General features: G+C 42.9%; 1 protein-coding gene across 3 annotated transcripts in view; it reads left to right on the plus strand.

Moving 5' to 3' along the window:
* The window catches only part of add2 (adducin 2 (beta)), a gene marked incomplete at its 5' end in the record, with an annotated part of 16,670 nt that extends 2,238 nt beyond the window's left edge, over window positions 1-14,432 (plus strand). Inside the window, 13 exons of one of the 3 annotated variants that reach the window (XM_080739520.1) lie at window positions 1-135; window positions 1,248-1,399; window positions 2,599-2,679; window positions 4,080-4,229; window positions 4,336-4,479; window positions 4,616-4,714; window positions 5,394-5,570; window positions 5,769-6,005; window positions 10,261-10,374; window positions 10,660-10,746; window positions 11,918-12,044; window positions 12,894-12,977; window positions 13,997-14,432. The exon at window positions 1-135 is cut by the window's left edge and continues 7 nt beyond it. In XM_080739520.1, the coding sequence (XP_080595646.1) occupies window positions 1-135; window positions 1,248-1,399; window positions 2,599-2,679; window positions 4,080-4,229; window positions 4,336-4,479; window positions 4,616-4,714; window positions 5,394-5,570; window positions 5,769-6,005; window positions 10,261-10,374; window positions 10,660-10,746; window positions 11,918-12,044; window positions 12,894-12,977; window positions 13,997-14,268 (1,859 nt within the window). In that variant the 3' untranslated portion in view covers window positions 14,269-14,432. The remainder of the gene's footprint in view (window positions 136-1,247; window positions 1,400-2,598; window positions 2,680-4,079; window positions 4,230-4,335; window positions 4,480-4,615; window positions 4,715-5,393; window positions 5,571-5,768; window positions 6,006-10,260; window positions 10,375-10,659; window positions 10,747-11,917; window positions 12,045-12,893; window positions 12,978-13,996) is intronic. The other 2 variants (XM_080739521.1, XM_080739522.1) reach the window with 2 other exon arrangements.
* Between the last annotated feature and the right edge of the window lie 468 nt (window positions 14,433-14,900).

The following is a 14,900-nucleotide window of genomic DNA, read 5'->3' on the forward strand; positions in this document are numbered from 1 at the left end:
GAGAGGAGCTTGACGTGCTGATCCAGGAGCAGATGAAGAAAGGAGGCAGCTCCTCCAACCTGTGGGCTCTCAGGCAGCTGGCTGACTACATGGCCTCCCACGGCTCGCCAGCCGCCCTGCCCGTCTCACCATCCAGTAGGCCACACACACTGTTAAACTGTTGCACCTTATCATCACCATTTTACACGTTAGCGTTTCATTAAGCACCCTATTTTGGGCAGGTCATTATAGACAAAAATGTCGAATCTAAAAGATTTCCATAAATGTTCACATATTTTAGAAAGCAAAAATAGCGGATCTACACGTTTGCAGCATGTAGATTCCCCTTTTGTTCTATTGCAGAGCGAAACTGTTGTTTGACAAAGTGTAATAGTGCTTAAGAGGCGAAAAGCTAAATGTTCTACACAGAAGAGACAAATAAAGAAAAAACCTAATTACACAGGGTGTAATTAGTGTGTAATCCCTGTGCAATGCAACACTACCCTTTCAAATAACACAAGTGCAAAAACAATGATATGTTCCTACACACTTTTAGACACACACACATTTTCCACCCACAAAAGAACAGCACTCATTACACCCATTAAAACGTATGCCTACGCCTGAAAGATCACAACAAATGGCAAATGATCAATTTCTCATTAGCATGGGGACGATACAAACAAGTGAATCACTATTTCACTCTCCCGCCCACTCCCACTCTTCCCACACTGTTTCTCTTTCATTCTCTCCTTTCTATTCTCCTCGTCTGTCTTTCTCCTTCTCCTTCCTTCCACAGCACTGTTGATTTCGTCGACTAAAACTATGACGAAAAATGTTTGTCGACTGCGTTTTCTTCACTGATGAAAACAATATAAAAACTAAGCTGTGATGACTAAAACTAAGACTAAATATATTGACAATTTTGTCAACAAAATAAAAACTAGACTAAAAAGGGAGGGACTAGTGCTGAAGAGAGTCATTTTATGTTTGGTTGCTTTCAGGTGTTGCGTGCTGAAAATAGCAGATCTACAAGCTCACAACGCGTCGCGCTGTGAGCTTATACCATCAAGGCCTGCCCAAATGCATTTTAGTTGACTAAATCAACTGTAGATTTAGTCGCCATTAAAATCTTATGATATTTAGTCGACTAAAATTAGACTAAAACTAATACTTTTCAGGTGACTAAAACTAAATGACATTTTATTCAAAAGACTATGACTAAAACTAAATCAAAATTTGCTGTCAAAAACAACATTGTTCCACAGACATGATGATGGTGACCCCCATAAACGACCTGCAGGCCGTGGAGCCAGGCAGCATGGTGAAAGGGGAGAGGTTGATGCGCTGCAAGCTGGCCAGTGTTCACCGTCTGCTGGACCTGTACGGCTGGTCTCAGTTCAGCCGCGCCTGCCTCACTGTCAGTACCGCTATGCAAGTTCACATTTCACACTTACTTTCTATGCATGTATGTAGCCAAGGGTGTTTTGGAACAGTTTCATGACAGTACAGTTCACTGGTACACGGTCAACTTAAGCCTCGATCAGAGTGGATAGCCTTCCACCGCGGTGTAGTCTTTTTGAGTCATGAAACTACAACGTTACGTCATTCCTCGCGGTGAAGAGCTTTCCACCGCGAGTCCCGACACATCTCTCTGTTTTTACTTTCAGACAGATAGGCTCTTCACCCCGTTCACTGATTGGTCGATCTAGACCAGTCAGTCACGGTGAATAGGACTCCACCGTGACTGACTATGATGGCCTTCACTTATTTTCTGACTTGAGGTTGAAAGCTTTCCACCTCAAATTTGCGGTGGATAGCTCTTCACCGCAGACTCTGATCGAGGCTTAAAAGGATAAACACCTCAATAAAGCTTTTGGGGTTTCAGTTGGGGTCCTTTCAATTACACAACACCACTGCGGTTCCCACAGTATTTTGCATAACAGGTTTACTGGTGAGCGTCCTCATACATGCGTGTGCATGTGACGTCACTAAAATAGCCTACCGTTGCCACGAGAAAAGAAAATCAACATTACACCACTGTATGTAGCTGATGCTCTTATCTGGAAGGACTTACAATGTGCGCAGCATGAGGGTGTACTTGAATACAGGTCTTGTTATACTCTTCCACGTGCATTATGTGTAGAATTCTGTCAAGTACCAATGGAAGCTGTGTAACTACAGTGCTTTTCTATAGGTTAGTACAGTGGAATAGTGGTATAGACCTGTCTTTCTTCTCTCTCTCTCTGATTCCACAATTTACAACCTTTCTTGGTACCTTGACTGCTCAAGTATCCAGTTTGGCTTTGCTCATTCTTCTCACCTTTCTGTTTTCATTTATCACTGTTGTCAGGTGAAAATGGCACAATTCAAAGCAAATTGTCAAACTGACATTATACAAGAGTTATTTAAAGTTGTATTGGTGACAAAACTCAACTTTCTTTATATAGATGCATTTCACTTAACAGAAATGTTATGCTCTACATTCCTCCATCTCTATTTTATCAAGTCCCAATACAGTAATCCACCCACTTTTTGTTTTACACTTTCAGAGTTAAATGTACACTACAGACATTACTGTGTATTGTCTGTCTGACTGACTGTGTTGTTATCTGACAGCTGCGTGTAAGTAAGGAACAGGAGCACTTCCTGGTTCAGCCAGATGGTCTGACCTACAGTGAGGTCACAGCGTCCAGTCTGGTGAGTTAATGTTCTCCCACTCCCACTCCCACTCCCACTCCCACTGCACAACAAGCATGAACAGTGTTGGTTATTAGGGCTGTCACAATTATTACATAATCGTCTAATCGTAATTATTTGACATAATCGCAAATATTTTGTCATAATCGTCATAATCGTGAATTTGAAAAATGTTCATACATTGACAAACATTTTCAGAAATAGTGGAAATATGCGACGCGTTGTGAGCTTGTAGATCGGCTATTTCCACTATCAATGTTATTTTTTAAGTAGAAAGTTGATAAATATGTCAGTAATTTCTTTGTATGTTTAAGTTATGTGTCATATCTGCCATGTGCAACTTCAAAGCCTAAAAGCCAAACAGAAATGTAATTGTCAACGACAAATACACAATTAAATCGTTAATCGCAATTATTTGAGTGACAATTAATCGTCATGTAAAATGTCATATCGTGACAGCCCTATTGGTTATATCATCATTCAAATCTGAGACAATTTAGTCATCAAGTAAAATAGTGCCATTTGTGTTGACTGGGTGGTTGAGACTTTTGCACAATTTGATCTTATCTGTTAAAATAATCCAGGAACAATGTGGTATCGTGTCGAACACACAAAGAGGTCTGCCAATGACCACAGTCTATTGGTATGCTTTACATCAGTGGTTCTCAACCTGTGGGTCGGTACCCCCAGGGGGGTCCCCAAATTATTTTTGGGGGTCCCCAGATGATTCACTTAATGTCAAACATTGTTTTCTCACTAAACAGTAAACAAATCAACATAGAGTTTAAGTGTATAGAGAGTAATTGCACATTTCTAAAGTGACAATTTAAGGACCTTTAAATACCTCTAAAATGACAAATTAAACATTGGCCAAATTGTCAAATATTAGAGGCAGAAATTGTGAAAATAGCCGATCTACATGCTCACAACGCCTCGCAACAGGACGTGTTAAACTAAATGTAATGCCTCAACTCTTCCAACTCCAAGTAGTGCTCGTCAGGGTGGGGGGTCCCCAGTTCAAATATGAGTATTTTGGGGGTTGCGGCCTGAAAAGGTTGAGAACCACTGCTGTACATAATAGCAAACATTGGTACAAAGACAGCAGGGACCCACATATGCAGTAACATCTTCTCATTAGTACTGGGATCAGCATCTGTGGTAGCCTCGTAAACCACCAACTTCCGGAAAACGCATTGTCAGTGGTTCTCAGAACTGGGTTCCTTCTGGATTTACGGAACTTAGTGGTTTACGAGGCTACATCTGTGGTGGCTTTTAATCACTTTCTAGGAGGATTATTATGGTCCATCTACATTTACATTTGATATGAACTGAAACTTTAAATATGTAATTTAGGAAGAAGGCTACTAGACTCTAAACTAAACTAGTTGTTTATGTAACAGGTGAAGGTGAACATCTTGGGTGAGGTGGTGGACAAAGGCAGCACCACCCTGGGAGTGGACTTGGAGAAGTTCAGCCTTCACTCCGCCATCTACTCCGCACGGCCAGACGTCCGCTGCTTATTACACCTTCAAACTCCAGCCACTGCCGCCGTGAGTCAACATTCTCACATGTTACATTTCACACGAATAATGGTGGAAAATGGCACTTACTCGTTCAAGGTCACTGACTGGCTGTGCACCTCCTCCGTCTGCACAGGTGTCGGCCATGAAAAGTGGCCTACTGCCGCTTTCTCACGAGGCTCTGCTGGTGGGCGACGTCACCTACTACGATTACAATGGCCTGATGGAGGATGAGGAGGACAGGGTGGAACTGCAGAAGAGTCTGGGGCCCACCTGCAAGGTATGAGAGTTATGGAACTCTCACATTTAATATCAGAGTAGGTGTTATGTTTTAATTGACCTCTCAATAGCCATTTATGGACTTTTAGAGAATAGAAATTGCATCGACTTTGGTCATTTTCTACTTGAAACTATAGGTATTGGTGCTGAGGAACCATGGTATCGTGGCTCTTGGGGAGTCAGTAGAGGAGGCGTTCTACACCATCTACCACATCCAGGCTGCCTGCGAGATACAGGTACTGGCACGTACACACGCGTACACATACACGTATACTCTCTCTCACACACACACACACACACACACACACACACACACACACACACACACACACACACACACACACACACACACACACACACACACACACACACACACGCGCACACACACACACACACACACACACGCTGTGTGCTTAGCTTCAACTTTGTGCGCGTGCATGTGTTCTTATATATTATAGTGTGAGCAAGAAAGCGTGTATTGTAGGAGAGCCAACACCAGGATGATTGACCTTGCTTTGCAACCTTTTTACACCAATGTATTCAGCAGATCTGCATTGCAGTGTGGTGCTTGTTGAACATTTCCACAAAGGACCAAATACAGTAGACACCACAGGCTACTGCAGGCCTATATACAGCAGTTGTAATCCCAAAGTTTGGAAAAGTACGATTTTTGTCTAAATAACCGGAGAAACCTGATTATGAGTAAGACTCATCTAATCTATGGAGCATGTAGTTTGTGATTGCAGTGCCACCCATCACCTTTACATTTAGAGAGGTGGATGGTCTTGTGTGGCCACTGTGCTCAGACAGCTACATCATTTGTACAATGTGCTTTCCAGTGCATCAGTTACCAAAATAAATATGAATCAGAGGTGACTGTAACCCAGTAACTGTAATGCTGTGTTGTTCTGCCAGGTGTCCGCTTTGTGCTGCGCAGGTGGGGAACAGAACCTTATCATGCTGGATCGAACCATCCACAGACCTAACGCAGCCGGTACCGTGGGCTGGGCTGGCTCTACCTTCGGCCCCCTACACAAGAGCCGTCTAGGGGAGCATGAGTTTGAAGCCCTTATGAGAACACTGGACAACCTGGTAGGTCATGGTAGACGTTTTACATGCATTTCACCTTGTTCATGCTTCACAGCCGGTAACAAACCTTAGCATACCTATTGTACACATGTACAGTATGTACTTCAACACTGTGCTGCAAAATCAATTTCTCCTTTTGGGACAAGAAGAATTGATCTAGAATGTGAATTTCCCTTCCTCCTGATCTGTTCACCACTGTAGGGCTACCGTACCGGTTATGCGTACCGTTTCCCTGTGCTGCTGGAGCGCACGCGGATACGGAGGGAGGTGGAGATCCCTGCCACCGCCTCCAGCTTCCACCGGTTTGACGAGGACGGTCAGCCGGGCCTGAGGCAGCACCCATTTGCCCAACGGCAGCAGCAGGAGAGGACCCGCTGGCTCAACACCCCCAATACCTACGAGAAAGTCAAGGACAGCCCAGGACACCAGCGTACCACTGTGAGAGGCTGGGGTTGGAGGGAGGGGGCAGGGGAGGATGGGGAGAGAGAATAGGGCTGAGAATGGAACACACACACACACACACACACACACACACACACACACACACACACACACACACACACACACACACACACACATATCAATGCATTATAAATGTGGTTATTGCGACCACAGGTCGCAGTTAACTATGAAAACCGGCACATCTTGTCCACGTACCTGCGTATCTCTGTAGGTCACGCTTGACACTTTGGTTCCCCTGACACATCACAGGTCTATGGGTTTGTCGCTCTGACATCATGCTGGGGAACCACTCTGACATCACGTTCTGGCTTCACTGTGATGGCACACTAACAGAATCCCTTTATGCCCATATATGGAGTTCCCTGATGTCATCAATATTAAGCCCATATCTAACAGGACTTCATATGAGAATGCCCATATATGAAGGCCACATACCACACTAACAGGATCCATATATGGCCAAGACAGATGGCCAATACAGCCCATATCTGTGTGGCTGGTTCTACAGACAGGGATCTCCATGTATGGGCATAAAAGGGTATGATGTCAGATGTCATAAACATCATAGGACTTTCACATAACGAATAACTGAGTAGGCATGTTTGGGCTCTCACAGCATATCTCCACATACACAGTACATGGATCTCCATATTTGGGTACCAGGGGTCTCCATATATGGGTAACTGGTCCGATATACATCACTGGCCAGCAGCATGTCGCCCTGAAGCGTCTTACTAGTAATTCATTATAGACACAAACTTAATATAAAGTCTTACCATAAATACAATAACTGTATAGGCTGACACCTATATAGACAGAGGAGATGGACAGCCAGTCAGTGCTGTTATTTTGGAGATGCCCTGTGAGCATCTAGATTGTAGATCTTCTATTGTGGGACATTTTGGAAAACCTTTGAAAATGTACAATGACATGTCCGAAATATTGATGTAAGGTTGAAAGTGGTTCAAATCAGGACACATCGTCTGCATAATTGCCACTACATCAAATAACTGCCAAGATCGTTCTGGCTGTAGAAAGGATTTGATCTTGGCCCAGTAATGGTGTGCATAGAGCATTTGTTGCGACCGTCAGGTCGCAGTTTAGTTGCGACCGTAAGGTCGCAGTTTAGTATGAAAACCTCCACCGGCCGTCCGTCGGTCACACGTGCGGTCGACCGCACGTCACACGTGCGGTCGACGTGTGATGAGGTCACGATGAGTCATCTATGCCCAAATATAGATTTCTAGGTCAGATGGCCCATAGAGTTTGTGATGTCAAACCTAGCAACCCAATATAAACAAACCTGATGTCAGACCTGAAGTATCCTTTTATACCCATATATGGAGATACAGAGATCTCCATATATGGGCATATTAGAAAGCCCATATATGGGCATATACGGATGACATCAGGGATATCCATATATGGGCATAAAAGGGACAAGGGCTTACAGTTAAGAGATCTCCATGTATGGGCATATCAGAAAGCCCATATATGTTCACATACTGATGACATCAGGAATATCCATATATGGGCATAAAAGGGACAAGGACTTACAGTTAAGAGATCTCCATATATGGGCATAAAGGGACAAGGACTGTTACAGTAGATATAGAGATGTCCATATATGGGCATAAATGAACAAGGACTGACAAACACTGAGATCTCCATATAACCTATGGGAATATAAGGGACGAGGACTGTCAGCTTGTAGACCTATTTTCTAAATATTGTTGTACATTAAAAACTTGAAATGGGTCGTTCTGCATAGTACTTGGGATTTGTTGATGTAAATGTTCACATAGAGTGTAATAATTGGTAAAACAAACTTTTGGCCTATTTGTGGAGATAAGCGACCAACGGTCGCTTATCTCCCGATTAGGGAGTCTTACTGGTATCAAAACCTCCACCGGCCGTCCGTCCGTCCGTCGGTCACACGTCACACGTCACACCTTTGCCCTGCTCATATCTCCGCATCAGTATGACATCACACTGCTTGGTGTGTGCCGTCAGGGTCATTTGTGTACGGTGTGATGTCATACTGATGTCAGCAGTGTGATGTCATACTGATGTCAGCAGCTATGTCTCTATATATGGAGTTATATGTTGTTCGTGTCCAAATATGGGGCTTGTGAGGTCAGACTTAGTGAGATTCGTCGGTTATCTCCATATATGGAGGGAGAACCAGCTTATGAGCCGATGAGTTGTGTCAGAGTCGAGATCCTGCTTGCATCTAATCTGTCGGTAGATAATGCCGGTCTTATATAAGGGTCATTTGTGTACGGTGTGATGTCATACTGATGTCAGCAGTGTGATGTCATACTGATGTCAGCAGCTATGTCTCTATATATGGAGTTATATGTTGTTCGTGTCCAAATATGGGGCTTGTGAGGTCAGACTTAGTGAGATTCGTCGGTTATCTCCATATATGGAGTGATGTGTTGGTTATCTCCATATCTGGAGATTCAACCTTCAACGATTTTTACATCTTGTTACTAATCTGTCGGTAGATAATGCCGGTCTTATATAAGGGTCATTTGTGTACGGTGTGATGTCATACTGATGTCAGCAGTGTGACAGGAGATAAGCGACCAACGGTCGCTTATCTCCCGATTAGGGAGTCTTACTGGTACAATATAGATGGAATATAATGGGGCAAGAGCTGAGAGGGTAGGGAAGAGCAGGACTGACATGAGCTGTGGTTTTATTTAGGGGTAGAGAAGGCAGAGCTAATTGGATGGGAGGGTGGGGCTGAATGAGGGAAGAAGGCAGCTAGGGCTGTCACAATTATTACATAATCGTCTAATCGTGATTATTTGACATTATCGCAATTATTTTGTCATAATCGTCATAATCGTGAATGTTGAAAAATGTCCGAAATAGTGGAAATAGCAGATCTACAAGCTCGCGTTGTGAGCTTGTAGATCGGCTATTTCCACTATCAAAGTTATTTTTTAAGTAGTAAGTTGTCAAATATGTCAGTAATTTCTTTGTATATTTAGGTTGTGTGTCATATCTACCATGTACAACTTCAAAGCCTAAAAGCCAAACAGAAATGTAATTATCAACGACAAAAACACAATTAAATCGTTAATCGCCAATTATTTGAGTGACAATTAATCGTCATGTAAAATGTCATAATCGTGACAGCCCTAAAGGCAGGCAGAGAGGAGACAGGTGGAGTAAACAAAACCATTCATCGTTAGCTTTCCCTCAAACATACATCTGAATCCTTTTCTTTTACATTTAGAAAATTGGATGCATTTAAGAATTGCAACTGGTTTCCCTAGAAGCGTCGTGACTGATGACACATTATTCAACCAAGATTATTTGATTACCATCTAAAATATGCAATCTCCGTCGTGTTTTTTGGATGCTGAAGCAGCCTCTCCTCTCTCTCTCTCTATGAAAATAATTGTCATGGTGGATGGTTTTGTTTTCATGTGTCAGCCCCTCTAGGGAATACAGCAGAGCTGCCAAGCATGGAGTCCTTTTATTCAGACAAAACAATACCGAAGACCCCCTCCTTACATCATTGGGTGGAGGCGGAGACTATTAGCTCTCCCTCTCTGCTTTTCTCCTCCCCTGTACCTCCCACAGCCTCTTTTCTCTCTCTCTCTCTCTCTCTCTCTCTCTCTCCTGCTCTCTGCATTGCAGGGGAAAGATTGTTGTCCTTGACTGCAGTGCACACTCTGCCCTCTGGTGGTTGAGTGCCTCAGTATCACTGGTGGACATACAACACCAGATAAACAATATTATATTGTCGTTGTCCGGTGGAAACCTCGTATCTCCAAGTTTCAAATGTGTACGTTCTTTCGCAACGTAAAGCCCTGCTTCATTATACAAGGCCGTTGCACAAAAGTAGTGAAAACAGCAGATCTACAAGCACACAACGCCTCGCGGTGCGAGGCGTTGTGTGCTTGTAGATCGGCTGTTTTCACTAGTTTAAATCGTTTTTAAAATGATAAATGCATGTGTTGGACATACAAGGTTTTCACCCGACAACGACGATATGATGTAATATAATGTTTACATCTTTACAGACGTTTGGTAGACATTTGTAAAATGAAAAGAGGAAGGTCAAGCCCGAAGTTGGGCAGGTGCTGAAACACATGTAACGTTTCGAGCTATCACTCTTCAATCTTTTGTAAAACAACGTGATGTACTACCTATAAAATTATATATATATCTATCCATTGAAATGTTTGTTGTCTCTCCACTTACATCTCAGTGGCTGAAGACAGAGGAGGTGACACAGGCCGGGAGCACGTCCATCAAAATGGACACAAACCAGTTTGTCCCTCTTTTCACCAACCCTCAAGAGGTGCTAGAGACACGAAACAAGGTAACCCTCATTAACAACCATGAACATGTTTATATGCATGTGTTTTCATACTTATAATACACTTTCCTTCTGTTTTGTTGGATATATTGTCCTTTGTGTATACATATTTATTGTATATTGTGGTTTATGCTTTACAGCAAATAAAGTCCCATTTGGACAATAGTCTTCTATTTGAACATTCTTTTTTTTAAATGTATCCTATGTGTGTGTGTGTGTGTGTGTGTGTGTGTGTGTGTGTGTGTGTGTGTGTGTGTGTGTGTGTGTGTTTTTGCTCTCTGTTCTCAGATCCGGCAGCAGAATCGTCAGGATATGAAGACTGCAGGACCTCAGTCTCAAGTCTTAGCCAGTGTCATAACTGAGGATAGTCCTCCGGTAATATCCAGCTATTGTAGCAGTGATACCTGAGAGGACATTATTTGATGTTTATGATTATTGTACTGATCTACAAGGTAATAGATACAGCTGAACTACTAACTAATAATATAAGCTTTATTTGTAAAGCATCTTTCATGATATGAGATGCAGATCAAAGTGCCTTGCAGAGCAAAAATCAAGCACAAGTGCTTTACAGAAAAGGTACAAATGAAAAAGAAAAGCAAAAACATAAAACAACATTAAAAACATTGGAAAAGGCAGTGAATCATGCAAAACAGTGAGGACATGAATAACACAGAGATTTAAAAATCAACTAAATGATGGAATAGCAGTGTCGATTTCAGTGATAATACATGAGAGTGTTCATGGATAAAATAGTAATAAAGGGCCTCAATGTCATTACTGACTCTTAGCTCTTAGTATTTCACAGATGTACTTCTCAACAACACAAGTGGAGTGGATTAACATCCATCTTCATCACAGAGATCAGATTATACAGACTAAAATGCAAGCGCATATTGCAAGTTGTACAATAAACGCTCAACCTCACTAACATTTCACTGCTTGCACCTGTATGGGTGAGTAGTGACAGATTAACACTCTTGATTATTGATTCTACCCCATAAATCAATGGTTCTCAACCTGTGGGTCGGGACCCCCAGAGGGGTCACCAAATTATGTTAGGGGGTCCCCAGATGTTTAGCTAAATGTTAACATTTAACATCTCACACAACAGTAAACAGACCAACAGTATAAGTTTATACATGGTATCTGCACATTTCTAATGTGACAATTTAAGGACTTTTTAGTACGTCTGGTCAAACAATGATAAAATTGTCAAATATTAGAAGCAGAAATGGTGAAAATAGCCGATCTACATGCTCACTTAGATCGGCTATTTTCACAATGGAATAGATGGAGTCAAACTAAATGTAATGCCAACTCCTACAATTCCAAGTGTTTGTGCAGGGTGGGGGGTCCCCAGTTCAAATATGATTATTTGGGGGGTCGCGGCCTGAAAAGGTTGAGAACCACTGCCATAAATGACAGGAAAAAAAGGAGATGAGGACCAGTAGTGAGACGATATGGACAGCATGCTCCATAAAAGATGGACTCTTAAGAGTTTTTTTTAGTTGTGATTTTGATTTCCCCACTTTTTCCTGGTCAGTCTCCAGTGAGTCCACCTGAACTCCCTCCAGAGCCAGAGCCTCCCAATCCGTTCAATGACCTGACGGACAAGGTGCTGGATGAGTACCGCAAGGAGGTGGAAAGGAACCAGGATGGAGGTATCAACGGTACGCTTGAACTCGCATGTCTGCTGCTGTTGCTAACCTGAGGAATATGATACAACCTAACTCCCATCTTTTATGAATGATGACTACAAAGATATGTTAACAGTCAACCACATGAACCTTGCATCCCTATTCTGAGCATGTCATAATAGGTACACTTCCAAAGGTACAAACGTTCTGTGAAAACGGTGGATCTTCAAGCTCATAATGGGTCGCCTTGCTGCGCATTGTGAGCTTGTAATTTTAGATCGCCTATTTTTGGCAAAGAAATGTTGAGGGGGAAAAGGAGGGGCCAAGTACAGTCATGTGGAGTACCCTGGTCAACTGTGTATACAGGGTGTAAGTAGTTAATACCTTTGCTTGAGGTTTTGTGTGCTTACGTTCCTCCATACATTCAAATTCCTTCATCCTACTGTTCGCCTCAGCTACACCAATGTCCATCTAAAAAAAAGAAAACAAATACCAAGGGGGGTGGGCTGTTGACTATCCCCAAAACAATGCTCTTCGACGACTTATAGGCTACAGCATACGTGAGGTTAATTGTTCTTACGTTGTTTATATCAATATTTTTTATAGCTATCTTTATCGTCATCAGTCTAGGTTTAAATGAGTTTGGCACAGTATTTCTCACATTTACTAACCTTAATGTGTCTTGCCGCTCTATCCTAACCATCTTATGCACTATAGCATTAACATTGACTTTCTGCATTCCTAAATAGCTTTGTCAATGCACTCTTCCCTCACCCTGTCTGTCTGATTTGTGTTTGTATCTGTGTGTGTGTGTGTGTGTGTGTGTGTGTGTGTGTGTATCTGTGTGTGTGTGTCTGTGTGTGTGCGCACATGCGTAAGCAGGGGAGGAGGTGGCAAACGAGGAAGAGACTTCACCTGCTACCTCCCCCACAAAGGGCCAAAGCCCTGGCAACCCCCCTCCGTCAGGTGAGGCTTGGCATGATGTGATCTGAAAATCTGCCATGCTTGCCTGGCATATTGGCCATCTGACCTGGGGCTTCAGGTTGCTTTATGTCTAACATGAAAACATGTGGGACGCTGTTACTGCTCGTGATTATCATGCTTTAAATGCTCACTGACGGTCCAGTTACTCCTGTTGGCATATACCACAGCCTTGCTATGGGATTGGAATCTCTTCTAAATTGAATGGTGCAGTGAATGACACCTCCAGATTTGGAGATGAAAATGCCTCCTACTCATGTTTTTCTGGTTATATCGTTGTTGTCGGGTGAAAACCTTGTATGTCCAAAACAGTTCGTTTTGCATTTATCAGTTAAAAAAATTATTTAAACTAGTGAAAACAGCCGATCTACAAGCACACAACGCCTCGCACCGCGAGGCGGTGTGTGCTTGTAGATCTGCTGTTTTCACTACTTTTGTGCGACGGCCTTGTATGATGAAGCAGGGCTTTACTTTGCGAAAGAACGTAAAAATTTGAAACTTGGAGATACAAGGTTTCCACCCAACGACGACGATATGCTAACATTCGAGTCAAACTGATCTTCCTGGTGAAGCTGAAATGCAATATGGAGTTATATGGCTTGGTCAGCTTTGAATGGCGTTTTGTGGTTGTCATAGTAGCCATTATTGTTTGATGTACACTATCCACATGTCAACCTTTTGTAGTGATGTCCACATGTCTCCACACCCTGTGTGTTCCTCTCTCTCCCTCTGTCTCTGTGTCTGTCCTTTTCTGTGTTCCTCTGCACTGATTCATAGGGCACTCCTCTGGTGCTAAGGTCTTGTCTCCCTAGTAAGTATAGACAAAACAGTAAGACAACCAACCTCTCATTAAGCAAGCATGTTTGGCAAGTGAACTGCAAATGACATGTCTGGCGTGTAGCTTTTGCAGCTCCACCACGTGGAACACATTTCATCGATTGCTAAAGCTCGTTGTGTTTTTTCTCCCCGCCTGCTATTCTCTCTGATCATCCTCTCGGGTGCAGAAGAGGTGAAGACGAACTCCCCTGCCATACAAAACGGAGGGGAGGAGGAGAAACAAACAACAGAGGAGCTGGAGAAAGGGATGAAGGCTCTCTCAACTAACGACACGTCAACCCCGCCGCCTTCCACCACCCCCGCCGCACTGACCACTAAACTACAAGGGGGAACCCCCGAGGGCTCACCCTCCAAGTCCCCCTCCAAGAAGAAAAAGAAATTCAAGGCGCCGTCATTCTTGAAAAAGAGCAAGAAACAGAAAGAGAAAGCCGAGGCCTGAGGGGTGCATACAGACCAGACCTGGCTAAAATACTGCATGCAAATAATTCTTGGCATTTGTTTTGACCTGCTTGGAGTACCAGATGTGTGTGGTTTGAAGCACCGTGGCCCTTCAAATATCTCTGGTAAGTTGACACAGAAACCTGTTTGACATTTGAATGTCATCCCTGTGGTTGTCTAACGTTCTGGTACTTGATATGTTGTCCTTCGTGGCAAATTCCCCCCACCTGCTGACACTCCAAGGAGGTCAAATGAAGAAACAATTATTTGCAAGTACTATTTGACTCAGGTATGATGATATACAGTTTTGACAAATCTTCACACCACACAGACGGACACACAAACACACTTGTATGTATCGTTGATTTCATGCTTCTGTACCACTAAATCACAGCTTAGGTGCACTCAGTGAAGATGTTGTTTTACAAATTTCACAAGGAGGATCAGAAGTAGCCTGAACATGTGCTCGCAGTTCAGAAATTGTTTTATACACATCTTTTGTTATTTATAATTTGCCATCGCAAAAAGCGAAATGGAATCTACAATAATCCTCATGAATTATGCACCCCTCATTCAATTATAGGCATAATGCACTTAACATGTATATATAAGCATACCGATACGTTGTATTTA

This window comes from Nannobrachium achirus (assembly GCF_963921795.1).
Source record: "Nannobrachium achirus genome assembly, chromosome: 12".
Taxonomy (NCBI): domain Eukaryota; kingdom Metazoa; phylum Chordata; class Actinopteri; order Myctophiformes; family Myctophidae; genus Nannobrachium; species Nannobrachium achirus.